Source organism: Pongo abelii, chromosome 18 (genome assembly GCF_028885655.2).
Source record: "Pongo abelii isolate AG06213 chromosome 18, NHGRI_mPonAbe1-v2.0_pri, whole genome shotgun sequence".
NCBI classification, from domain to species: Eukaryota; Metazoa; Chordata; class Mammalia; order Primates; family Hominidae; genus Pongo; species Pongo abelii.
Genome location: NC_072003.2, coordinates 21,665,832 through 21,692,532, shown reverse-complemented (window position 1 = coordinate 21,692,532; position 26,701 = coordinate 21,665,832). Strand labels below are relative to the sequence as shown.

Here is a 26,701-nt window from a genome sequence, read left to right as displayed (position 1 = left end):
AACAAAACTGCATGAGGGAGTGAGAAGGTGGTGGCTGCCCCATGGGCGTGGGAGAAAAAAGGAAAACATTAAACTTTCCCTTTAATAATAGTTAACAGTTCTAGAGTGCTTACTATGGGCGGCACAGTGCTCAGCACCGTGTGTTTATTGATCTCACTGAACGCACATAACAATCCTGTGAAGTGTCCTGTATTGTTATCCCCATTTTACAGCTGAGAAAACCTAAGCACACAGATCTTGCCCAGGGTCACCAAAGTAGGTGAGTGGTAAAGCCAGGACCCAGACACCAGCTCCCCAGCACAGGCACATAACCCCTGTTCTCCTCTGATTCTCTGTCCTTACACATCTTTTCATGGTGTCACTCATTATAACACGTGTGTGCTACATTTATCATAAAATGTTAAGTAAAATATGAAGTGTCAGGGCTTTCCATGGGGGCTCTCAGTTTCCCCTGGGGTCCTCTCCTTATCTAAGCTTACAACAGGAGGTCCCTTATTCTCAGCAGGGACTTGGGAAAAGAGACTTCATTTTTTATCTGTGTCTTGGTTTAATATACAGTAGTTCCCACTGCCTGCCTGTCCACCATTTAAGGAGTCAGGGGTGACGGTCTTCTGTGTTGGCCTGAAACCTAGGAGAGAGTGAGGCCCTTGTCTATTTGTAACTCCATCTGGACAGCAGCCATCACAGACTGCATTAGAAGGGATCATTATATCTGCATATGGCAGGCATCCCCTGATTCAATGCAGACTCTATGGGTGACAGGCCTTGAGAAAGCCCAGAACCAACCTGCTTCGAAGGGGTCTCAGAGGATAGACATTTGCAATCTTGGTGAGAAGGAGCAATAAGTTTATATAGGGGAAATCTTGTATGCAAGGGTTTTTCAGCCATGGATTGATTTCTTGGGAGACCTGGAGCCCAGGGTTCTAGACAAGATCTAACCAGAGGAGAGTTTCCAGTTACCCTGGAGAAGGATGTCTCAAAGGATGATGTCAGATCCCCAATGCTAGCCCTACCTGGGTGCTTGAGGAAATATAGATCCCTTGATATGTGGAGCTAGCAAGACCAGAGCTTGAATCCTGATTCTATCAGCTTGAGACTTTGTGTAGGTTGTTTAGGTTTTAAGCCTCAGTCCCTAGATCTGTAAGTTGAGGATGAAGATATCAACTTGACAGGGTGGGTTATGGTGAATGTTAGCAATGATATAGGGAAGTACATACTGTAATTAGAACACAAGAAATAATAACCATCACTCCTACTAACTCTATCCCTGTTGTGGTGAGTAGCTTCTAAGATGACTCCCAGTGGTTCCCACCTCCCACTCTTCATACCCTTGTGTAATCCCTTCCTCTTGAGTGTGGGCTGGACCTAGTGAATTGCTTCTAGTGAATAGAATATAATGAAAGTAATAGTATGCCATTTCCAGTATTAGATTACAAAAAGACTCTTCCTTGCCATTCTTGCTCCCTCACTTGACCACTCTGATGAAAGTCATGTTGTGAGTTGTTCTATGGTGAAGCCCATGTGGCAAGGAATTGAGGAAGGTCACTGGCCAACAACCAGGAAGGAACTGAGGTCCCCAGTTCAACAGGCTGCAGGGAACTAAACCGTGCTGAAAACTGTGAGTGAGCTTGAAAAGAGATCCTCCCCCAGTTGAGCCTTCAGATGAGACTGCAGCCTCAGCCAATACCTTGATTGCAGCCTTGTCAGAGATATTCAGACAGAACTATACAGCAAAGCTTTGTATGCTTGAATTTCTGACCCACAGGGACTATGAGATATAAATGTTTGTTGTTTCAAGCTACTAAATTTTGGGGTGACTTATTATGCTGCAATAAATAACTAATATACCCTGGAAATAACACATTAGATTACACCCTGGAAAAATGGACTAAATTCTACCAGACAGTAGCACATGAAGCCTCTACTTAAATACTATATCCTCTGGGAAGACTTTAAAAATCCCTTTCTCTGAGTTAGGTGACCCTGTTTTTTCATATGCTTCTCTATTTGACTGCAGGGAACTTGAATCATCACCACCATAATCATCAAAACTAACACATAGTGAGTACTTATTATGTACCAAGTATATTCCAAAATCGTAAGTCATTTATTGTTCACAACAAACCTATGCCACACGTACTATTATTGTTCACATTTTGTAGATGAGGAAACTGAAGCTCAGAGGAGTTAAGTAACTTGCCAAAGACCTCAGTTATTATGTGGCAGTCTGAGGAAATTTGGCTCAAGTCCACATTTCTAACAATTATACTATAGAGCTGTATGAGTCCTGCCACAGTTCATAGATGTTAAGTGGGTTCAAACCCAGGTAGTTGAATGCCAGACATTAAGTTCTCAAATGTAACTCTCTCTAGATGCCTTCTGGCTCTAGGACAGTAAGTTTAACATGCCTCACCTGGAGTTCATCAGGTTTTGGAATGCTACCTACCTGTAAACACTAGGCTGGCGTTTTCCAGTTCTTCTTGGGGAACTTTGAAGCTGAAGGATTCATTGTAGAAAGGATCAATTGTGCCTCTTAAGAAGGATGTCTTCTTGGTTTTCACAAGTTTGAGTCCATGCACCAGCTGGATTTTCACAAAGGGGTCTGAAAATTAGACACAGCATCATAGAATGTTGGAGATCATGAAACCTAATCTGTCCAGTCATTCTGCCATTCAGCCTCCCATCCATCTGTCTTTTTATTCCTCCATTCTTCTATCCATCCACCCATTCAACTTTTCATTCATCTCATAGTCCATCCATTCATCCACCTGTTTATCCATCCATCCATCTTTCCATCCATCTGTCAGTTCACTGATCCATTCATCATCTAACCATACTTTTATCTATCCATTTTCTATCCATCCAATTTCTCATCTATTTGACAGTTCAACCATCCATCCATCTATTATCCATCCATTTTCCCATCCATCTGCTTATCCCCTTCCTTCTTCCTTTGGCCATCTAATGTTTGTTGAGCTCCTCCCATATATCAGCATTGTGTTCATTTTACAGATGAGAAAACTGAGGACTCAAGATGAGAAATCAGTTTTTAAAGATCTTGCTGGTGGACACAGAACCAGACTTAGAGCCTGCCCTGGATTTCTGTCTGTGGAAACCCATTATCATTTCAGTGAGCCCATAGCCCATATACAGGCGAATAGAGATGGCAGAATTATAATTCATTTTTAGATCATTTTACAGTTTACAAAGGGATTCATGTACATTATCTAATTTAATATTTGTTTAAACAACTTATCAAGATGAATACTGTTATTATGTCAGTTTTTGAAATTGAGAAATTGAGGCACATAGTGGTTAAGTAACTTCCCTAAAGCCACATCATTTGCAAGCCACATCATTTGACTCTTAAACCCTTAATGATTTTATCATACTGACTCTCCCATTGTGGTGAGTCTGAAACTCTTCAGTCTTAATACCATTGCCTCCACTGGCCCTTTCTAAGCCTCTGTTTTTATAATGTGGCTTTTGAGAATGCAAGGTGTCTTCTAGCTGTCATCTTATTGCAAAAGTAATTTATTTTAGCTACCGCACTTAGAGAAGAGAATAATTCCACCACCGAGATGAACAGATCCCTGTGACTACAGCTGCTTTCACAGTAATATCCTTTGCTGTCATGGGAGAAGCAACATACAGATGGAATGGAATCTGTTCCATTCCATTAAAAGTCATGTTTGAATGGTTTTTGCTATAATATACACACCTTAAATACAAGTCTTTTCAGAGTTGGAATTCATAAAGATTTATGGCACACATGAAATGAGCTGGCAAAAAACCTCAGGGTGTGTCCTCCACGCTCATTGATTAGAATGGTTAATCACTGCACACTATCGCCACCTGCAGGATGGCGTCTCCATTGCAGGAATAGCATTCGGAAAGGCCAAGTCACTTCCTTGGGTTCAAAGAGGATTTAAGTTTCCTGTAGTTATCACAACCAGTCTCAGTCAACTCCCCAATTCCAATAGGGTTACTAAGATGGCATCATTTACCTGCCTCATCCTGAGATGAGTAATGCTCATCCAGGATACAGAAAAAGAAAACTGGGTCCCCCACACAAACACAGATGCCCCATTAATAAAGTGAGAGAAGGGGGGAATCACACGGTACCTGAACCTTGGCTCACATCTGTCTGAAGAAGTTGCTTGGCTCGAATGACATCAACATTCAGTCTGCCAGCACTTGGGAGATAATTCAGTGACAGAAGCAGCTCCCCCAGCTCCACTTCATTCTGTAGAGAAAGGAAATGATCAGGAAGTTGCCTTCTCCTTTTATTCCTTTTGCACCAACCATACAAGAAATTGATTGCAGCAGCTCACAAACAGGTTGCTGTGCGTGTATTAGTTGACAGCGGGAGCCTCTGTGTGTGACTTCTTTTCATCTCTGCCTCCAATTATTGTGGTCCATCTATCTCTGAGTTTTTTCCGCTCTTAGATCACTCAACAGCAACAACAATAACAACAAAAGCAGCAATCATAAAAAAAAAATGCTTCACTGCCATGTACTATGCTAAGCGCTTTACATGTAATGACTAATGAGTCTGTGAGGTATTAGTATTAACTCTGTTTAACAGATGAGGAAACCGAGGTTCACAGGGTTAAATAACATGTCCAAAGCCACAGCAAGAAAGTGGTAGAGCTGGTACTTAGACCCAGGGAGGCCGATTTGATTCCAGATACTCTGACTGCTGTTATTCTGCCATTCAATAGGATACCTGGGAGGTAGAATGCCCTGCAGAGGAACTATCTGAGTGAGAAATCAGTTCTTAACCTGGAATCCCCAACAGATCCCACGCTTCTAACCTCACAATAGCAACACTCAGCACAGTGACATCCCTTGTTGAAGAGTACCCATCCCCTTGATGTCCGCTGTATCACACTGCGGAAAATTCCCATGAACACCTAAGTGCATGACTCCATACTGCCAAAAATACCTAGAAAACAGGAGGCCTCCCGCTTCTCTGTCCCCTTTTAAAAAAAAGTATCGTAGAAAATTTCAGCCATATACAAAACAATAGACTAGCATAACAAATCTCCATCTATCCATCACAAAATTGTAACAATTATCGACATTTTGCCAAATGGCGTTTCACCTATATCCTGACTTGTGAAACGTTTTAGCTGAATATTTTAAACTAAGCCCTCGATATGGTGTCATTGTACCTGTATATCCTTCAGAATGCATCTTTAACTGATGAGGACATTAAAACAAGCATTTTAGTATAGGAAACTTCCAGTCATATTCAAAACCAGACAGAAGAGTATACCCCACCATCTTCATAGCCAAACATCATTCAGCTTCAAAAATTCTCATCCCATGGTGAATATCCCTTCACTTACACCTGCATTCAACTCCCCATATTCCTCTGAAGTAACTCCCAGTCATTATATTATTTGTAATATTTCAATATGTATCTTTAAAGGGTAAGATCTCTATCTATCTATCTATCTGTCTCATCTATCTATAATCTAACCATCTATTATCTATCAATCATCTATTTATCTATGTCTATTATCTATCTTTATCATCTATCTATCTTTCATCTGTATCTTTTTTGATGTCAGTCATTTCAGCAAATTAATGCCAAATGCCTAGCACAATACCCAGCAGCTCTAGAACAATGCCTAGCACATAGTAGATACTCAATAAACATCTGCTGACAGGGTGAACAGTCAAACCAAAAGATTCCTGTACTGAGTGAGTTAGTCCCCAAACAAGAAACAATCTTGCACGTTAACTCAGAAGTTGCTAACAAACAGTCTGCAGGTGTGTTTTGTTTGCCCCACATCACATTTTAACTTATAATTACTTGTTAATTATTATACAATTCAAGAATCAAGCTATTTCACATTTAAACAAAAAAATCTGAATTTCTTGTCTTGCTTGAAAAACAGGAAGATCTGGTAACACCGGCATTCCCACCAGGCAAGTGGCAAAGATTCTTTACTTGACCAAACTTTAGTCAGGCTCCTAAACCTCCTAGGCCCATCAGTGCACCACCTTGTAAAATCCAGTTTCTGCAAAGAACTCTGCTAAGTCAGTTTGGTCAGGTTCCTCATTCTCTCTCTCTCTCTTTTTTTTTTTTTTTTTTTTTGAGACAAGGTCTCACCCTATCACTCAGTCTGGAACAATGGCATGATCACAGCTCCCTGCAACCTCAAATTCCTGGGCTCAAGGGATCCTACTACCTTAATATCCTGAATAACTGGGATTACAGGCATGTGCCACTATGCCTGGCTGATTTTTTTTTTAAGAGATGAGGTCTTCCTGTGTTACCCAGGCTGGTCTTGAAATCCTGGCCTCAAGTGATCCTCCTGCCTTAGCCTCCAAAACTGTTGGGATAACAGGTATGAGCCATCATGCCCAGACAGGTTCTTCATTCTTCATCATCCCTCAGGTAATGTCTGATCACCCTGGCCTGTCTCCAGCAAAAATCCTGCTAGGTTGATTTAGCCAGAGTCCCCCTTACTCCTCTGATGCTTCCTGTAAGTAATTTTTTAAAAAATCCCTGACCCCCCACTTTGCTCCATGGCTATAGATTCCCACTTGTCTATGCTGTATTTGAGGCTGAGCCCAGTCTTACTCTGTGACTGCAAAATCCCATTACTGTGGTCCCTGTACATATCATGATGGTCCTCAATAAAGTCTGCCTTGCCATACTTTAAGAAGTGTCACTGAGGGCGGGGCACAGTGGCTCACGCCTGTAACCCAGCCCTTTGGGAGGCCAAGGTGGGTGGATCATCTGAGGTCAGGAATTCAAGACCAACCTGGCCAACATGGTGAAACCCCGTCTCTAGTAAAAATACAAAAATTAGTCGGACATGGTGGCATGCACCTGTGATCCCAGCTACTTGGGAGGCTGAGGCAGATCACTTGAATCCAGGAGGCAGAGGTTGCAGTGAGCTGAGATCATACCACTGAACTACAGCCTGGGTGCCAGAGCAAGAAATCCATCTCAAAAAAAAAAAAGAAAGAAAGAAATGTCATTAAATAATTTTCTTTAACCCAACATCTGGCCACAGATCAGTGCAGTGCTTCTTTAGATGGGACCTGCCCCCTTCACATCATACCTCATCTGTCCACTTCCGCCCCTTTACATTCCTGCTGCCCTGCCCTGGGTATCCAAGTATGGAGATTTTCAAAATAGAAATGGTCAACTGAGTGTCTTGAGTAATAAAAGAAGTTCAGCCCCTTTTGCACTGTTGCTAGGGGTTTCCTGCTGCTTCTCAAGGGCTTGGAAGATGCAGTGCCTTTAGGGCATGACCCTGCTGATACATCTACTCTAGTATGAGCAATGCTGAGGATTCTCAGGAGCCCAGGCCATCCAGGTCCTCCTGCACTTTGCTCCTCCCAGGTTTATAAGTCACAGTGATATTCCTTTTATTAAAAACAACAACAACAACAAAACAAACAACAAAAAAAAACAGTTTACTATATACCAGGACTAGGGATACATCAGTGAGACCCGTCCCTGACTTTATGGAACATACACTCCTGTGGGGGGGATGGACAGCATACAGATTTTAAAAAATACACCAATGAGATAATTTCAGGTAATGCTAAGTATTAGGAAGAAAAATATAGCAGAGTGAGAGAAAGGAAGAACCTTTCTTGGGTGATGGCAATATGCTATATCTTGATTGTGGTAGCAGTTACGTGTGCATTTGCCAAAAATCAACAAACAGTAAGTTGCACCTCAATACAGTTGATTGAAAGGGGGTGATTTGAAGTAAGCAAATGTGGCAAAATATTGGCAACTTATGACATCTGGGAGATGGACACATGGGTGTTTGTTTTATTATTGTATGTGGGAAATATTCCCATTAAAAACATAAAATAAATATGAAAAAGGAAAACAAGACAAATTAGGCTGTGTAAGAGAATGGATGGGGTTCACGTGGGAGCTGCCCTTTCAGTCGGTGGATGGGGTAGGGTTTCTCTGAGAGGCGAGGTTTGAAGAGGAATGAGGGAGGAAAGAGGGATAGGGACTCATGGGGCAGAGGGAACAACAAGTGCAAGGTCTGGGATGGTGGGAGGGAGGAATAAACCCAGCATCACTCAGTCGGTGTGTTCAAAGGAACAAAGAGAAGGCCAGTGTGGGCAGAATGAATGGATTCTAGAGACGCCTACAGGAACCAAGGCAAGCTGCCCAGTGGTTGATCCCAGGGGCTCTGCCCAATCCTGGCAGTCTTCACAGAATTGGAAGGAGGAGGTGAGGCCATCTTCTGGGCCCTCAATACCTAAAAGCCCCTCAAGCCCCCTCTGCAGCCTTCAAGTGTGGATAGAATTATTCCTTCCCTTCCCTGGGGCCATTGATCAAACCTTCAACAAGGCACTTCCTGAAGTCATCCTTTTTCTAAGAAGGCTGAGTGTTTTTCATCTTAAGAAAGCAAAGCTCTTTTATTCCTTCTTCCCTTTGCAGATACAAGCTCGCTGTACTCTCTACCCATCCCATCCTCCATACACAGTGTGCACAACAGGGATTTCAGGTTATACTTTTCCAGGGAACCATTCCCATTGATCCGGCCACTGTTTCTGTCTGCCTTATCTGGGGAGTGATCAATTTGTAACACTGTTGTCTGGAGTCACGGGAGCAGTTGATAGAAAGTAAAAAAGAGGGCTAATTGTGCAATAGCAAAGGATTCATTGATTCATTTAACAAACGCTCATGTAACAGGTACTAGGTCCAAGCACTTGGGGATGTCACGATCATGATTGTTACAGCAAACCTTTATGGAGAAATCACCATAGTCCAGGCACCGTTCTAGGCACTAAAGCTGAATCGCATTTCTTTTCCTTAACAACTCCAGAGGCTTCTGTCTTGCAGATGAAAGAATTCAAGCTTAGAGAGCTTGAGCTGCATGACTTGCTCAAGATCATATATCATAAACAAAAAGAACAAGGTTCAAACTCAGCCCATGGTTAACTCTTACACAAGCTTTCTGGTGATTAAGCAGCAATCCCAGACATCAAGCAACTCACTATCTATTGGTGGAGAGCAGGGAAGATATAAAAACAAATCAAAATTCCAGGGGCTGCACACCCAGTAGGATGGCTATAATAAACACACACACACAAAACCATAAGAAGTGTTGGCCAGGATGTGGTAAACAAGAACCCTGTATACTGCTGGTGGTAATAAAAACTGGTGCAGCTGCTTTGGTAAACAGGTTGGTGTATGACCCAGCAGTTCTATTCCTAGGTATATACCTAAGAGAACAGGAAACATGTCCACATGAAAACTTGTACGCAGATGTTCATAGCAGCACTATTCACAATAGCCAAAAGTGGAAGCAGCCTAAATGTCCATCAACAGATAGATAAACAAAATATCACCTATCTATGCAATGGCAGGTTATTCATTCATAAAAACAATGAAGCATTGATACAATGTAGACAAACCTCAAAAAAGTGAAAGAAGCCAGACACAAAAAATCACATATTGTACAATTCCATTGATAAAATGTCCAGAATAGGTAAATCCATAGAGATAGAAAGTAGATGAGTGATTGCTAGGATCTGGGAGATGGGGGAAATATGGAGTGACTGCTTAATGGATACAGGGTCTCCTTAGGGTGATGGGAATGTTCTGGAATTAGAGGTAATGGTTGCACACCACTGAGAATTTACTAAATGCCACTGAATTGTATATTTAAAATGATTACATTTATACTATGTGATTTCACCTCAATTAAGAAATAATTGCAAACATATGAAAAAAAGCTCATCATCACTGGTTATTAGAGAAATGCAAATCAAAACCACAATGAGATATCATCTTACGCCAGTTAGAATGGTGATCATTAAAAAGTCAGGAAACAGCAGATGCTGGAGAGGATGTGAAGAAATAGCAATGCTTTTACACTGTTAGTAGGAGTGTAAATTAGTTCAATCTTGTGGAAGACAGTGTGGAGATTCCTCAAGGATCTAGAGCGAGAAATACCATTTGACCCAGCAATCCCATTACTGGGTATATATCCAAGGATTATAAATCATTCTACTATAAAGACACATGCACCCGTATGTTTATTGTGGCACTATTCACAATAGCAAGGACTTGGAACCAACCCCAATGCCCATCAATGATAGACAGAATAAAGAAAATGTAGCACATATACACCATGGAATACTATACAGCCATAAAAAAGGATGAGTTCATGTCTTTGCAGGGACATGGATGAAGCTGGAAACCATCATTCTCAGCAAACTAACACAGGAACAGAAAACACCGCATGTTCTCAGTCATAAGTGGGAGTTGAACAATGAGAACACATGGACACAGGGAGGGGAATATCACATACCAGAGTCTGTTGGGGGTTGGGGGGCTAAGGGAGGGATAGCATGAGGAGAAATACCTAATGTAGATGACAGGTTGATGGGTGCAGCAAACCACCATGGCATGTGTATACCTATGTAACAAACCTGCACGTTCTGCACAGGTACCCCAGAACTTAAAGTATAATACAAAAAAAAAGAAATAATTGTAGGGCTGAAGTATTAATCAGCCATATAAATGAAACCCAAGACAGACTGAAGCACAATCTATTCTTGGGAGGGGCGTGGTCAAGGAAGTTTTCATGGAGGAGGAGGCATTCGAGTTAAGCCTTGATAAGTAGGATTTAGTCCAGCAAATATTGCAGGGAAGGGTGCCCCATACAGATGGAACAGAATGAGGGAAGCCTTCACTAAAGCCCCAATACTCTTTGTTGTGTTCTGATCCTGAATTTATCAATATTATTATATATATATTATTATATAAAAGTTGATATGGTTTGGCTGTGTCCCCACCCAAATCTCATCTTGAATTCCCACATGTAGTGGGAGGGGCCTGGTGGGAGGTAATTGAATCATAGAGGCAAGTCTTTCCCATGTCGTTCCCATGATAGTGAATAAGTCTCATGAGATCTGATGGTCCTAAAAAGAGGGGTTTCCCTGCACAAGTTCTCTCTGTTTGCCTGCTGCCATCCATGTAAGACGTGACTTGCTCTCCTTGCCTTCTGCCATGATTGCAAGGCTTCCCCAGCCACATGGAATTGTAAGTCTAATTAAAACTCCTTCTTTTGTAAATTGCCTAGTCTCAGGTATGTCTTTATCAGCAGCATGAAAACAGACTAATACAAGGGCCAAGTAACTTATTATTAATAATAAAGTTGGCTGGGTACAGTAGCTCATGTCTGTAATCCCAGCACTTTGGGAGGCCAAGGCTGGAGGATTGCTTGAAGCCAGGAGTTCAAGACCAGCCTGGAAAACATGGTAACATGCCCCACATTGCTAAAAAAAAATTAAAAAATTAGCCAGCTGTGGTGGTGAGTGCCTGTGGTCCCAGCTATGTAAGAGGCAAAGGTAGGAGGATTGCATGAGCCCAGGGGTTTGAGGCTGCAGTGAGCTATGATAGAGCCTGGGCAACTGAGAAAGACCCCGTCTCAAAAATAAGTAAATAAAATAAAGCAGCCAAAGATGGTTAATAATTTGGATGTTTGAGATAAATTAGTGAGGATTCTCCTTAGAAACAACATCACCTTCACCCATTTAGATTCCCGGTTTGTTGTTGTTGTTAAGTGTTGAAGACAATACTGGTTTCTCCCTTAGAACAGGTGTGTGCTCTTGGCCACTTAGGAGTGGATGATGCCCTCCCCATTTCTACATCAAATAAATTTTAAAAAAAGAGAAATATAATTTTTGGCAAGAATTTGATATTTCAGAAATAGCACTGCAGTGCCCGTTGAGAAATCAGAACATTGCTGAGATTTACATTTGAGAATTATTGCAGCAGTCCTTTTTGTCTGGGCACAGTGGCTCATGCATGTAATCCCAGCACTTTGGGAGGCCAAGGCAGGCAGATCACTTGAGGTCGGGAGTTTGAGACCAGCCTGGCCAACATGGTGAAACCCCATCTCTACTAAAAATACAAAAAGTAGCTGGGTGTGGGGTGGACGCCTATAATCCCAGTTGCTCAGGAGGCTGAGGTGGGAGAATCCCTTGACCCAGGAGGCGGAAGTTTCAGTGAGCCGAGATTGCACCACTGCACACCAGCCTTGGCAACAGAGCAAGACTCTGTTTCAAAAAAAAAAAAGAGAATTATTATTATCTTGAATGACATATGGTGAACAGCTCCATAATTTTCAGGGCTTGGGGGCCTCAAAGCCTTATCCTAACCCAGCCCTGGAGGAAAAGGAGAGTTGCCATCACACTCAGGGTCTCTGGCCCAGAATATGTTGTACGTATGAATAACATCGTTCACTCGGGCATCATAAATGTCAGCTCTAACAATCTAGGGACAAAAATGTCCCTGGGGGGTTCCTGGAGCCAGTATCTTCTCAGTCCTTCTTCCCTAGAAGTATCAGATGCTACATCTAAAAGCTGATGAGGGCCAAGCATGGTGGCTCATGCCTATAATCCAAGAGCTTTAGGAGGTCAAAGTGGGAAGATCAATTGAGCCCAGGAGTTCAGAGCTGCAGTGAATGTTGGTGGTGCCACTGCACTCCAGCCTGGGCAACAGAGCAACACTTGGTCTCTAATTTAAAACAAAACAAAAAAAGCTGACCAGGAGCCAGCTGATAAGGAGCTTAGAATGTAGGAACAGAAAGCAGGACCATCTAGTCCAGCAGCTCCTCAACTTGCCCCACTTAGGAAGATCATGAAATTAATGGTGATCTTTACAGACATCCATTAGGTGCTGGGACATCCAACTTGCATCAACCTGGGGTAATTTTGTCCTCTCTGCTGCCACCTCCAGGGACATTTGGCAATATCTGGAGATGTTTAGTTGTCATAACTGGGGAATAGGGTAGGGTCTGCTACTGGCATCTAGCGGGTAGAGAGAGACCAGGGATGCTGCCAAACATCCTACAAGGTACAAGACAGCCCCCCTCAATAAGGAATGGTCTGGCCCAAAATATCATCAGTGCCAAAGGTGAGAAATCCTGAACTAAGCCTATAAATCTTGGGCTGATTCAGATTTTTTAAATACATAACTGTACCCTGAACAAAATTTTAACAGGAACTGAAGACTTGGAACTTTTGGTATAAGAACAGTTCGTCAGGTGCTGTGGCTTGAGCCTCTAATCCCAACTACTCGGGAGGCTGAGGTGGGAAGATGGGTTGAAGCCAGGAGTTTGAGGCCAGCCTGGACAACAAAGCAAAACCTTCCCATCTTCCATTTCTAAAATTCTTTTATTTTTATTTTTTAATTAGCTGAGCATGGTGGCATGCATCTGTGGTCCCAGATACTCAGGAAGCTGAGCCAGGAGGAATGCTTGAAGCCAAGAGTTTGAGGCTGTCAGATGCGAGAAGCTCCTCTTCAAAGGTTTAGCTTGTTTAGTTTCCTTGTTCTTTGTTCTCTACTTTCAAGGCCAAACTTCCTTGCTCTCTGTACCTCCCTGTCTTGGTTTCAGTAAACAACTCTTCCACTGGTCCTTATCTACAGAGCCGACATCTACTACCCACTCTGTAAATTACCCCTCCTGTCACAACGGCTCTTCCCACCAAAACTGTCCTTCCCGCCAGTGTAACCGCATTCCTGCACTTTTCAAGTTAGCCAACCAGGTTCAGCTTAGATTGTATGGTCCAACTCCAACCAGTGGAGGCAGGACACAGTAGCAGGGACAAGCCACATTAGGGATAAAAACCCCTTCCCTCCTTTGTTCAGTGCACTCTCGTGATGACTAGACCTGTGAGAAACACCCTCCTACTGAAGTAAATTTTGCCTTACTGAGAAATCCTTTGTTTTAGTGCTCATTTTCTTTGCGACATCGAGCATTTGTTTCTAACAAGTCTTTAATAAGCTATGACTGAACTCCTGCACTCTAGCCTGGGTGGCACAGCAAGACCCTGTCTCTTAAGAAGAAAGAAAAGTCTATTCACCGCCTCCACTGAGTTTGTGTTCAGTACCCTCTGGATCTGAAGAGGTCAAAGCACCAGCTACAAGCCAGAGCCCAGAAAGATCCAATTAAGATTTCCTTCCTTCTGCTTTCTCCTTAAGCCATTCTTCTTCACCGCAAAGTGGACATCCAAGCACCAAATACAAAAATCCTCCTAGGAAGTCGGTTCAGCCCTCCCAAGGAAAATGGATTGCTTGTTCTGGTAGGATCTCCAACTCTATGAAGTCTTCCTTATCCTAATTTAGTGAGATAAGGTTGAAATGTCAGAGCTGAAATAATTTAGACCAATACTCTGGTTTTCTAAAAGAAAACGAAACCATGCCATTACCTCACTTCCGTGTTTATTTCTTATTTTATTTATTTATTTATTTATTTATTTATTTATTTATTATGACAGGAATCTCGCTCTGTGGTTCAAGTTGGAGTGCACTGGCACAATCTTGGCTCACTGTAGCCTCTGCCTCCTGGGTTTAAGTGATTCTTGTGCCTCAGCCTCCTGAGTAGCTGAGATTACAGGCATGAGCCACCATGCCCAGCTAATTTTTGTATTTTTAGTAGAGATGGGGTTTCACCATGTTGGCCAGGCTGGTCTCGAACTCCTGACCTCAAGTGATCTGCCCACCTTGGCCTCCCAAAGCGCTGGGATTACAGGCATGAGCCACGATACCCAGCCTCACTTCCCTGTTTAAAACCCTCCATCGCTCAGAATAAAATTCAAAGTGCTTAGCCTAGTCAACAACAGGGTTTGTCAGCCTCAGCACCATTGCCACTTTGGGCTGGAGCATTCTGTGTTGTGGGAGCTGTCCTGTGCATTGCAGGAAGTTTAGCAGCATCCCTGGCCTCTACCCACTGGATGCCAGTGGCATCACCTCTCTCCCCAGTTGTAAAGTCTCAAAATGTCTCCAGACATCGTCAAATGTCCACTGAGGGCAAAAATCACCCAGTTGAGAACTAATGGTCTCTAAAATAATTTATCTACGGGATTGAAATGATTTGATCCGAATGATTTGATCCCTGCCTACCTCTGAGACTTCACTCACCAACCGCCTCTGCCTTCTCTCTATTCTTTAAAAATATAAGATCATTGGCCAGGCACGGTGGCTCATGCCTGTAATCCCAGCATTTTGGAAGGGTGAGGTGGGCAGATCATGAGGTCAGGAGATCGAGACCATCCTGGCTAACACAGTGAAACCAAGTCTCTACTAAAAATACAAAAAAATTAGCTGGGCTTGGTGGCGGGCGCCTGTAGTCCCAGCTACTCGGGAGGCTGAGACAGGAGAATGGCGTGAACCCAGGAGGTGGAGCGGAGCTTGCAGTGAGCTGAGATCTCGCCACTGCACTCCAGCCTCGGCGACAGAGCAAGACTCCATCTCAAAACAAACAAACAAAAAAATACAAGATCATACCTGCCCCAAGGCTTGAACTTGCTATTCCCTGGGAATCTCAACTCAACAGTCACCTCCTCATCTAAGCTTTCCATTAACACTCAGTTGAAAACAGCCCTCTGCCTCCATCACTTTCCATCACACCACCTTGTTCATTTCCTTCATGGTACTTGGTCCTTACCTTTTTCTCTATAAAGGCAAAGAAAGTGCCCATGTGTCCACTACTATATTCACAGCACCAGAAACAAATCCAAGATCAAGCAGTGCAGCCCCCAACACACAGGATGAGCTGCTGCCACACCATGGGCCAAGAGGGGTTGTCAGCACGATGTTCCGCCCCCTGTCCTATCTAACCCCCAGAGAATCGAAGCCAAGACAGGAGAAGGAACTGGGTGACAGGCCCACTTCTATCTCGTCCCTTGTGGAAGCGATGTCACAAATAAACAGGCCTCATTTCCTTTCTTGTAAGAGCCCGATGCGCTTAATTTGGTCGAACCACGTGGAGTGGGCTAGGGAGAACCAAAATAGACCATCTGTAAATTACTCAGATGAATCCAGCAGCCAGCTTGGGCAAATGTGGCTCGGCTCTCTCCTCTCTACCCAGACAAAAATTCTCTCTCCCTGCAGCCTTTCAACACAGTTAATTTCTAATCAATAAAAAGGAAATCAAAGAAAATCATCTGGGACAAAAGACATTTTCTGGAGAAAGCAAGAGCCCAGCTCTCCTCCTGACAGGTTTGCTTTGAACTCCTCTATGGTCCTTTTGCCCTCTCTCACCTAGCAAAGGGTTTCAAATGTGTGCACACTACTTTTAATGAAGCCCAAACACAGCTGCTCTGTGCCCCCTTATGCCTTTGCTCTCGCGGGTTGGATAAAGTCTATTGTCTCTTAATCTGCTTCACAAACAACATTAAAATAGAAATGGATTTTTTAAAAAGCAAACTCCAACCGCAATGCCAGCGCTTTACACATTTCATCAAATGCTTTCCTTTCTTTTTTTTTCTTCGCTTCACTTTTTTTTCCCAGTCTTTGTCAATACCTCAACCCTGTATTTGCATAGCTTCATTGACAATACAGTCACATTCTGAAATACCGTTTAAGAAAAAAAAAAAAAGGGTATTTTTTTTAAAAAAAGAAAAAATACCCTTTTTTAAAAAAAATACCCTTAGATCAGAGGGGAGAGGATGAAGAGAAGTGGGTTAAAGGGTACAAACATACAGTTAGCGAGAAGAAAAAATTCAATGTTTGGGGCTGGGCACGGTGACTCACGCCTGTAATCCAAGCACTTCGGGAGGCTGAGGTGGCAGGATCACTTGAGGCCAGGAGTTCAGGATTCCTGCCTCAAGCAAGACTCCATCTCAATTAAAAAATAATAATAATAAATATTTGATAGTAGAGTAGGGTGACTATATTTAACAAAAATGTATTGTACTAGAGTGATAGAAGCCGTAAATACCGTGACTTGATCACTATGCATTATATATGTAACAAAATTTCACATGTACCTCATAAATTTGTAGTAATAAAAATAAAATAATAAAATATAATAAAACTAAAAGAACTACACACACATTTTCCATGTGACTATCTAGACATTATAAGTGTCATTATAAATGTTCACATACAACATTCCATTAGGCTGAAATACTGTAACTTATATTAACCATTTTCCTATTGCTAGATACTTAGGGTTTTTTTGGTTGTTGTTGTTTTGTTTTGTTTTGTTTTGAGACAGAATCTCGCTCTGTCGCCCAGGCTGGAGTGCAGTGGCGCGATCTCAGCTCACTGCAAGCTCCGCCTCCTGGGTTCACGCCATTCTCCTGCCTTAGCCTCCTGAGTAGTTGGGACTATAGGCACCCGCCACCACACCTGGCTAATTTTTTGTATTTTTAGTAGAGACTTGGTTTCACTGTGTTAGCCAGGATGGTCTCGATCTCCTGACCTCGTGATCTGCCCGCCTCAGCCTCCCAAAGTGCTGAGATTACAGGTGTGGGCCACCGCGCCCAGCCGATACTTAGGGTTTTTTTTGTTTTCGTTTTTGTTTTTTGAGACAGAGTCTCGCTCCATTGCTCAGGCTGGAGTGCAGTGGTGCGATCTTGGCTCACTGAAGCCTCTACTTCCTGGGCTCAAGTGATCCTCCTACCTCAGCCTCCCAAGCAGCTGGGACTACAGGCCCGAACCACCATGCCCAGCTGTTTTTTGTAGTTTTTGTAGAGATGGGGTTTTGCCATGTTGCCCAGGCTGGTCTTGAAACCCCGGGCTCAAGCAATCCACCCACCTCGGCCTCCCAAAGTGCTAGGATTACAGGTGTGAACCACCACGCCCAGCCATTTAGGTTATTTTTAATAATCTAAACTGGGCACCTAGGTATTTTTCTTATTTTATTTATTTAAATTTTAATTTTTTTTAGAGACAAGATCTTACTCTGTTGTCCAAGCTGGAGCGCAGTGGCACAATTACAGCTCACTGCAGCCTCAAAGTCCTGGGCTCAAGCAATCCTCCTGCCACAGCCTCCTGTGTAGCTGGGACTACAGATGTGCACCATCATACTTGAGCTAATTTTTAAATTTTTTGTAAAGATGGAGTCTCACTAGGTTGCCTAAGCTGGTCTCAAACTCCTGACCTCAAGTAATCCTCCCATCTTGGCTTCCCAAAGTGCTGGGATTACAAGTGGGAGCCCTCGTGTCCAGCCTATTTTTCTTTTTTTATATTACGTCCTTCTAATAAAACCCAGGAGTGGGATCACTGGCTCAAGGAATATCAAGACATTTGTCTGCCACTCTATAAACTGCTGGACTGCTTGCCAAAAGGACTGCACTAATGTCACAGCCAGCAGCAGAGGGGAGCACAGACGTCTCCCGACAAGCTTACCAGGACTAGGTATTAACCTTTCAACAAGCGGATGTGGGGATAGTGTGACTGCTAAAATATATGCACCTAAGATGGCACTGTATTTTTTGTTTGCATTTCTTTGAATATCTAGACATATATTGATATAACTGCATTTCCTTTTTTGTGCAGAAATGTTGACTTCCTTTTTTTTTTGATATGGAGTCTCACTCTGCTGTCCAGGCTGGAGTGCAGTGGTGCGATCTCGGCTCAATGCAAGCTGCGCCTCCCGGGTTCCTGCCATTCTCCTGCCTCAGCCTCCTGAGTGGCTGGGACTACAGGCGCCCGCCACCGCGCCTGGCTAATTTCTTTTTTTTTTTTTTTTTTGCATTTTTTAGTAGAGACGGGGTTTCACCATGTTAGCCAGGATGGTCTCAATCTCCTGACCTTGGGAGGCCCGCCTCGGCCTCCCAAAGTGCTGGGATTACAGGCGTGAGCCACAGCGCCCGGCCGAAATGTTGACTTTCTATGTGAGTGCAATGCCCTTCTTCCCTAAGCCCCCAGTGAGGCTGACAAGCTACATTTCACAGTGGATTATATTGGTCTGTTATTGTGAGGCTTTTCATTAGTCTCATCTGACAGGTATCTTGTGGGTTTAATCTGGGTTTCCCTGACTGCTAAAGAGGTGAGCACCTTGTTGTGTTATCAGCTACTCATGCTTTCTCATCTATGAAAACCCTGCTCATTTCTTTTTGATCATTGTGTATTTGTCTTTCTGTTATTAATTTCTAGAAGGGCCTTTAAGTATTATGGATACGATTATTCAGCAGTTATGTATTTTTATGGGTTGAATTATTTCTCTCCCCAAAATTCATATTTAAGTTCCAACCCCCAGGATCTCTGAATGCGACCTTATTTAGAAATAGTGTCCTGGCAGGTGCGGTGGCTCGCGCCTGTAATTCCACCACTTTAAGAGGCTGAGGCAAGCAGATCATTTGAGGTCAGAAGTTCGAAACCAGCCTGACTAGCATGGTGAAAACTCCATCTCTACTAAAAATACAAAAAATTAGCCAGGCATGGTGGTGGGTGTCTGTAGTCCCAGCTCCTCAGCAGGCTGAGGGAGGAGAATGACTTGAACCCGAAAGGCAAAGGTTGCAGTGAGCCGAGATCGTACCACTGCACTCCAGCCTGGGTGACAGCACAACACTCTGTCTCAAAAAAAAAAAAAAAGAAGGTCCTTGTAGAAGTGATTAAATAAGATAAGGTTATACTGGAGTAGGATAGGCCTTAATCCAATGACTGATATCCTGATGAAAAGAGGACATTTAGACTTGCACACAGGGAGAACACCACGTGAAGATGAAGGCAGAGATCTATAAGCCAAAAGACACTAAATATTACCAGCCAGCCACCAGACGCTGTGACAGAGGCCTGGAACAGATAATAACCTTGCCAACACCTTCCTGACATGATTTGGCTCTTTGTCCCCACCCATATCTCATGTGGAACTTTAATCCCCACATGTCAGGGGAGGGACCTGGTAGGAGGTGATTGGATTGTGGGATGGATTTCCCCATGCTGTTCTCATAACAGTGAGTGAGTTCTCATGAGATCTGACAGTTTAAAAATGTGTGGCACTTCCCCTCTCACTCTCCTGCTGCCATGTAAGCCGTGCTTTGCTTCTCCTTTGCCTTCCACCATGATTGTAAGTTTCCTGGGGCCTCCCCAGCCATGCGGAACTGTGAGTCAACGGGACTTCTTTTCTTAGTAGATTGCCCAGTCTCAGGTGGTTCTTTATAGCAGTGTGAAGGACTAATACACCTCTAATAATTGCAGAGAGTAAATTTACGTTCTTCAAGCCATCAGTTTGTGGCATTTTGTTACAACAGCCCTAGAAAACTAATACATGTGTATAGCAAACATATCCTCCCAGTCTGTGGCTTGCCTTTTAATTCTTTTTACTATGTTTCCTGATAAGCAGAAGTTCATCATTTTAATGTAGTAGAATGCATCCCTCTTTTCCTTCATTGGTTCATACTTTATTTTCTTTTTAAAGAGGTGCTTTGCTATACTAAGGTCATAAAGATCTTTATTTCCTTACAAAACTTGAAGTTTGGCCATTCATCAGTTCCTGACCATCAGGATTTGATTTCGGTCTGTGTTGTGAGGTAAGGCTCCATTTTCTTTCTTTTTTTTTTTTTTTTTCCTGTTTTGTTACAGACGGGGTCTCACTGTGTCACCCACGCTGGAGTGCAGTGGTGTGATCACAGCTCACAGCCTTGAACTCCTGGCCTCGAGTGATCCTCTTGCCCTGGCCTCCCAAAGGATTACAGGTATGAGCCACTGTGCCTGGCCCCATTTTCATTTTTGAGGGAGTGGCCACCTTGTTCCCTATCTTTCTGCTCCACGAAGCTGTTAGCTCATTGAGGGTACTGACCTTACATAACTTTCCCCCAGTGTTGGAGGTGAGGCCTGGTAGGAAGTGATTGGACCATGGAGGTGTATTTCCCCCTTTGGTGCTGTTCTCACGATAGAGTTCTCAGGAGATCTGGTTGTTTAAAAGTGTATGGCACCTCCCCATCCTCTGTCTCTTCCTCCTGCTCCGGCCATGTGAGACATCTCATTCCCCTCTTGCCTTCTGCCATGATTGTAAGTTTCCTGAGGCCTCCCCAGCCATGCTTCCTGTACAGCCTAAAGAACTGTGAGTCAATTAAACCTCTTCTTTATAAATTACCCAGTCTCAGGTATTTCTTATAGCAGTGTGAGAACAGACTAATACACCTGTAAATATGACTGTCTTAGTCCATTTTGCATTGTGATAAAAGAATAGCTGAGGCTGGGTAATTTATAAAGAAAAGAGGATTAAGTGGCTTGTGGCCCTGCAGGCTGTACAAGAAGCATGGCACCAGCATCTCCTCTGCTTCCGGTGAGGGTCTCCGGCTGCTTCCACTTTTGTCAGAAGGGGAAAGGGAGCTGTCATGTGCAGAGATCACAGGGCACGAGAGGAAGCAAGAGAGATGGGGAAGGCACCAGGTTCTTTTAAACAACCAGCTCTTGTGCAGAACTAACAGAGCAAGAACTCATTTATTACCATGAGGATGGCACCTAGTCAGTCATGAGGGATCCACCCCCATGACCCAATACCTCCAATTAAGTCCCATCTCCAACATTGGGGATCACATTTCAACATCAGGTTTGGCAGAGGAAACACATCCAAACTACAGCAATGGGGGTCCACAGTCCTTATTTGAAAATAGGGGTTTTGCAGATGTAATTGAGTCAAGATGAGGTCATACAGGAGTAGGGTGGACCCTATATCCCATAGGACTGGATTTATGAAATGGGGAGAAGAAACATGGACTAAGACACACAGGGGAGAATGCCAGGTGAGGACAGAGGTGGAGGCTGGAGGGATGCAGCTCTCAGCCAAGGAACACCAGGATTGCTGGCAGCCATCAGAAGTCACAGGAGAGGCCTGAGGTGGTTTCTCCTGTAGAGATCTGCAAGGAATCAACTCAGCTGACACCCTGAATTTGAACTATGAGCCTCCAGAGTTGTGAGGGAATAAATTCCTGTTGTTTTAAGGCACCCAGTGTGTGTTACAGTGGCCCCAGAAAACTAACACACTGGTGGATTAAGACAAAAGACAAAGAGTCACAGACCTCCATTGCAATCCCAGCTCTCCCACATACACTGAGTGTGTAACCTTAGCCATGCCGCTGAACCTCTCTGAGCCTCATTCCTTTCCTCCTAAGAAAAGGAGGACACATACCATATACCCCACGAAGTTCTAGTGGAGGAGGCTGATCTTTCTTGAAATTCTTCCGTTGGTTCACATGACACTGTCCACTCCTGCTTTTCCTCTTACCTTCTAGCTTCTATTTCTTGGTCTCCACAGTTCTTGTTTCTTCTCTCCTGCCCTTAAATGTAGTTTGTAGTTTTCCCCAGAATTCAACTCCCAGTCACCTTTTCTTTACTTTATATGGTGTTTTTGGCAATTTTCTTGACACCTGTCATTTCTACTATCACGTTGACTATGTTCCCCAGACATACTTTCTTATGAGTTCTAGTCCTGCCTACGCCTTCTTTTTTTCTCTTTCTCCTTTCCTTTCTTCCTTCCCTTCCATAAATATTTATTAAACATGTATTATGTACCACTAGGGAACAAGACAGAAAAAATCCCCCTCCTTCTGGAGTTCACATTAAAGTGGAAGAAACATAATAAGGAAATTAATATGTAATGTCTGATAGCAGTTAAGTGCTAGGAAGAAAAACAAAGCTGGCATCGGGGATAGAAAGTGATAGGGCTGCTCTTTAAAAGGAAAGTCAAGGGGTTGGGTGCAGTGGCTCACGCCCATAATCCCAGCACTTTGGGAGGCCGAGGCAGGTGGATCACTTGAGGTCAGGAGTTCAAGGCCAACATGGTAAAACGCTGCCTCTACTAAAGATACAAAAAGTAGCTGGGTGTGGTGGTACATGCCTGTAGTCCCAGATACTCAGGAGGCTGAGGCACAAGAATCACTTGAACCTGGGAGGCAGAGGTTGCAGTGAGCTGAGATCACGCCACCGTACTCTGGCCTGGGTGACAGAGTGAGACCTTGTCTCAAAAGAAAAAAAAAAAAAAAAGTCAAGGAAAGCCTCTCTGAGATGGTGACCTGAGTGAAGAAAGGAGGGAGCCATGAAGGTATGTGGGGGGAGAGCATTCCAGGGAGAGACATGGCTAGTGCAAAGGCCCTGAGGTAGGGCCATGCTAGGTGTACCTGAGATGCCCAGCAAAGCTGATGTGGCCGAAGCAGAGTTCAGGAGGCCACTGACCAGGGAAATAAAGTTGGAGGGAGATACAGGGGCTGAGTCTCGTTTAGATTTTATGTTGAATGAGACAGGAAGCCATTAGAAGGTCAGATGCAGGAGTAAGACATGAACTGACATTTATTTTACTGTATTCCCCTGGCTGCTGGGTTGAGAAATGCAATGCAAAGGAATGAAGCAGGGAGACTCGTGAGGGGCGTCCTAACACTGCAGGTGAGAAGTGAAGTGGCCTGGACCTGGTTGTAGGAGTAGACGGGTTTGAAGGGGTTGGTGGGGCTGGCCTGATTTGCTGATGAGTGTAGGCTATGACTCCTGGGTTTTGGGATAAATACGGGTGTCACTGATGGATATGGGGAACACTGGTGGAGGAGCAATTTGGGGCAAAATCAACAGTCCAGGGTAGGAGTGAGACATCAGCCAGTCACTCCAGCAGGCGGCAAACCTAAGTTCAGTGTTTCCAAAACTGCCCTCAACAACAGAGCCACTGGGGATGCTTGTAAATACAGATTCCTGGGGCCTCCCAGAGCCTACTTGATCGGATTCTTCAGGGGAGGGGTCTGGGAATCAGAATGTTTCACAAGTGCCCCGGAAATACTGACAACATAGGTGTTTCAAGCCATGGCATCGGATGAAATCACTCAGGGATCTTTAGTTAAGTCCACTGGAAGCCTCCTCAGGGGTGCTCATCCTCAACACCCTGTACCCCAAACTTAGCTCATCAGCACCACCCCTGCCCCATCCTTGCCTGCTCCCCCTACCTCACTGTCCAGCCCAGCAGGCCCCTCAACCTCGAAAGCTGAGTGAGGCTCTACAGACCTCCCTCACCCTCTGCCCTCGTGTCATTTCCAACTCCAAAATATCCTCCAAGCACCCCATGCCTGTCCAAAATCACTCCTGGATCCCTCCCCCACCACATCTAAGGTCACCTTGCCCTGTTCTCAAACATCCTCAAATAGGCGGTTCTCAAGGGGGTGATTGTGCCCTGCAGGGGGCATGTGGCAATGTCTGGAGATATTTTGGGTGGTGACAAGTCGGGGAGAGGGAGTTACTAGCATCTAATGGGTGGGGCCAGGGGTGCTGCTAAATCTCCAACAATCCACAGGACGGCATCTACAACACAGAACGGTCCAGCCCAAGGTGTGACGAGTGCCAAAGCTGAGAATCCCTGCTCTAGGTCCACCTCGTGCTCTGCTCCAGAAACAGCAACCCCAAATTCAAATCTGACCAGGGCCTTCCCTATTTTTTGTCTTGTAACGGCTCCCATCCCCCTCAGGATAAGTGCTAAGATCCATGGCCTGGTCTGAGGCTTTTCATTCCCCAGCTTCCGCTTCCCTCAATCTTATGTTGCATCATTGCCCACACGGTAAAATTATGTGCCAGGTAAACAGAACATTCCAGACTATCCACCAACCCCCATCCCATGCCCAGCCCACCCACAGCAGGGCAGGTGCCGCTGCCATGTGCTTTCCTGTGAGCCTGAGACTTAACCTCTTGCAGTGAACGCGTGGCTGTTTATTCTACCAGCAGAAGCTCCACCCTGCGCCAGGCAAAGGTGCTGCATTGGGCACAGAGCCGTGACTGAGTCCCTGCAGCAGAGGGAACCACTCAGGATTCTAGGTTCTAACTGTGGCCTTCAGCCTAGACTGCGAGCCCTTCACTTATCACTTTATCCCAAGACCCAGGCCAGAGCCGACATATGGGCAACCCCCTAACATGCTGACTAAATAAACAAATAATAACCACAGCGGAGACATCGACCAAGCACTTCTGTACCACACTTGGGGCTGAGCACCTTGCTTCTTATCACATTATGTCATTCAGTTCTCAAAGGGCCCTTCGATGATGGTGCATGCTCAAGCGATTCTCCTACTTCAGCCTGCTGAGTAGCTGGGACTACAGGCATGCGCCACCATGCCCAGCTATTTTTTTTGTATTGTTAGTAGAGACGGGGTTTCACCATGTTGGCTAGGCTGGTCTTGAGCTCCTGACCTCAACTGATCCAGCCTCCTCGGCCTCCCTAACTGCTGGGAATACAGGCGTGAGCCACTGCGCCTGGCCAAGTGCTTTCCTTTATTTTCCCCTTTAATCTTCACAGCAACCCTATGGGAGAGTTACTATTATTATCCTCATCATATATGAGAGTAAAGGGATCTTTCATGCCTGAAAGGTCCAGGCATGTGCTGACGTCACATTGTAAGCAGGTGGCAGAGCCAGGGTATGAATAGAAAATACATATTTGATCTTTGTCCCCAGTTCCTGGCAAAGACCTTCCAAAACCCCTGAACACTTATAGAGGTCGAGGTGGAGGGATAGCTTGAGCTCACAAGCTTGAGACCAGCCTGGGCAACCCCATCTCTACAAAAGATAGAAAAAAATTAGCAAGGCATGGTGGTGCACACCTGTAGTCCCAGCTATTCGGGAGGCTGAGGTGGGAGGATTGCTTGAACCTGGAGGTCCAGGCTGCAGTGAGCCATCAATGCGCCACTGCACTCCAGCCTAGGTGACAGAGCAAGACCCTGTCTCAAATGAAAATAAAAATAAAATGCCTGGAATCTCCAGAATGATCAGAGTGTCTTTTGTATGCTAATGAGATGACCGGATGGGACTGGTCTTCAGAAAGATCAAAGCATGATTAAAAGGTTAGAACTTTCAGCTGCACTCTCAGACCTCCAGGGAGGGGAGGGGCTGGAGGTTGATTTCTGTCACCAATGACCAATGGTTTAATCCATCCTGCCCATATAATGGTATCTCCATAAAAACCCTAAATGAAGGGATTCAGAAAGCTTCTAGGTTAGTGAATACATCAAGGTGCTGGGAGGGTGCTGTGCCCGTTGAGGGCGTGAAAGCTCCACACACAACCCCTTGCCTTGCCCTATGCATCCTTTCTACTTGGCTGTTCCTAAGTTGTGTCATTTATAATAAACTGGTCATAGTAAGTAAAGTGCTTTCCTGAGTTCTGTGAGCCTTTCTAGCAAATTATTGAACTTGAGGAGGGGGTCGTGGGAACTCTCAATTTATAGCCAGGTCAGTCAGAGGTACAGGTGGCACCCTGGGGCTTTTGACTGGTATCTGAAGCAGAGGCAATCTTATGGGACTGAGACCTTAACCTGTGGGGTCTGCACTAACTCCAGGTATTTAGTGTCCATATGAATTGAATTGAAGGAAACCAAGTTGTTGTCCAGAGAAATGGAGAAGTGGTTGGTATGAGGAAAAAAACCCCACAAACTTGGTGTCAGAAGTGTGAGTAAAAACAGTTTACAAGGTGTGAACATAAAGAAACTAATTCCAGATCCTGAACTCTTGAAAACTATGCTTTTTGGCTTTTACTCCCACTTTTCCCACTGAAAATTGAGGCTCAGAGAAGTCAAGTAACTTCCCCAATGTCACACAGTGAGTATCCCCTGGAACACTAATGCCTGGACTAAGCAAGTGCTCAGTAAGTATCTGTTGAATGAATGAAGGTGTAAGTGGTCAAGTCAGGGTTGGAACTTGGGTCTGTCAGATTTTAAAGCCCACCTCCTTACCCACTATACTGGCACACCATAAGAATCTAATAGATCTATTGGTCTTTTTTTTTTTTTTTTTTAAGCAGGGGCATCCCTTGTAGCTACTTTCCTTTCTTATGTCTGCTGCCCTTAGAAGTCCTCCCTATTATTGAAAATGGCACCTTCTCTCAGTCTTTGGTTTTGGGGGGCCACAGAAGAGGTATCTTTGGCTTCTATTTATTTAGCACTCCTCCCCTCCCCACTTTTTCCAGTGTCAGAAGCTCTTTTGCTGTGATTT

The 26,701-nt window shown here is 44.2% G+C and overlaps 1 protein-coding gene across 5 annotated transcripts in view; it reads right to left on the bottom strand.

Annotated features, from left to right (window-relative positions):
• SYT17 (synaptotagmin 17) overlaps positions 1 to 26,701 on the bottom strand; it is a 100,956-nt gene that overhangs the window by 41,214 nt on the left and 33,041 nt on the right. For all 5 annotated transcript variants that reach the window (XM_054533144.2, XM_054533146.1, XM_024241372.3 and 2 more), the window contains 2 exon segments: positions 4,126 to 4,246; positions 2,447 to 2,602 (listed from right to left, as the gene is read on the bottom strand). In XM_054533144.2, coding sequence (XP_054389119.1) covers positions 2,447 to 2,602; positions 4,126 to 4,246 — 277 coding nt within the window.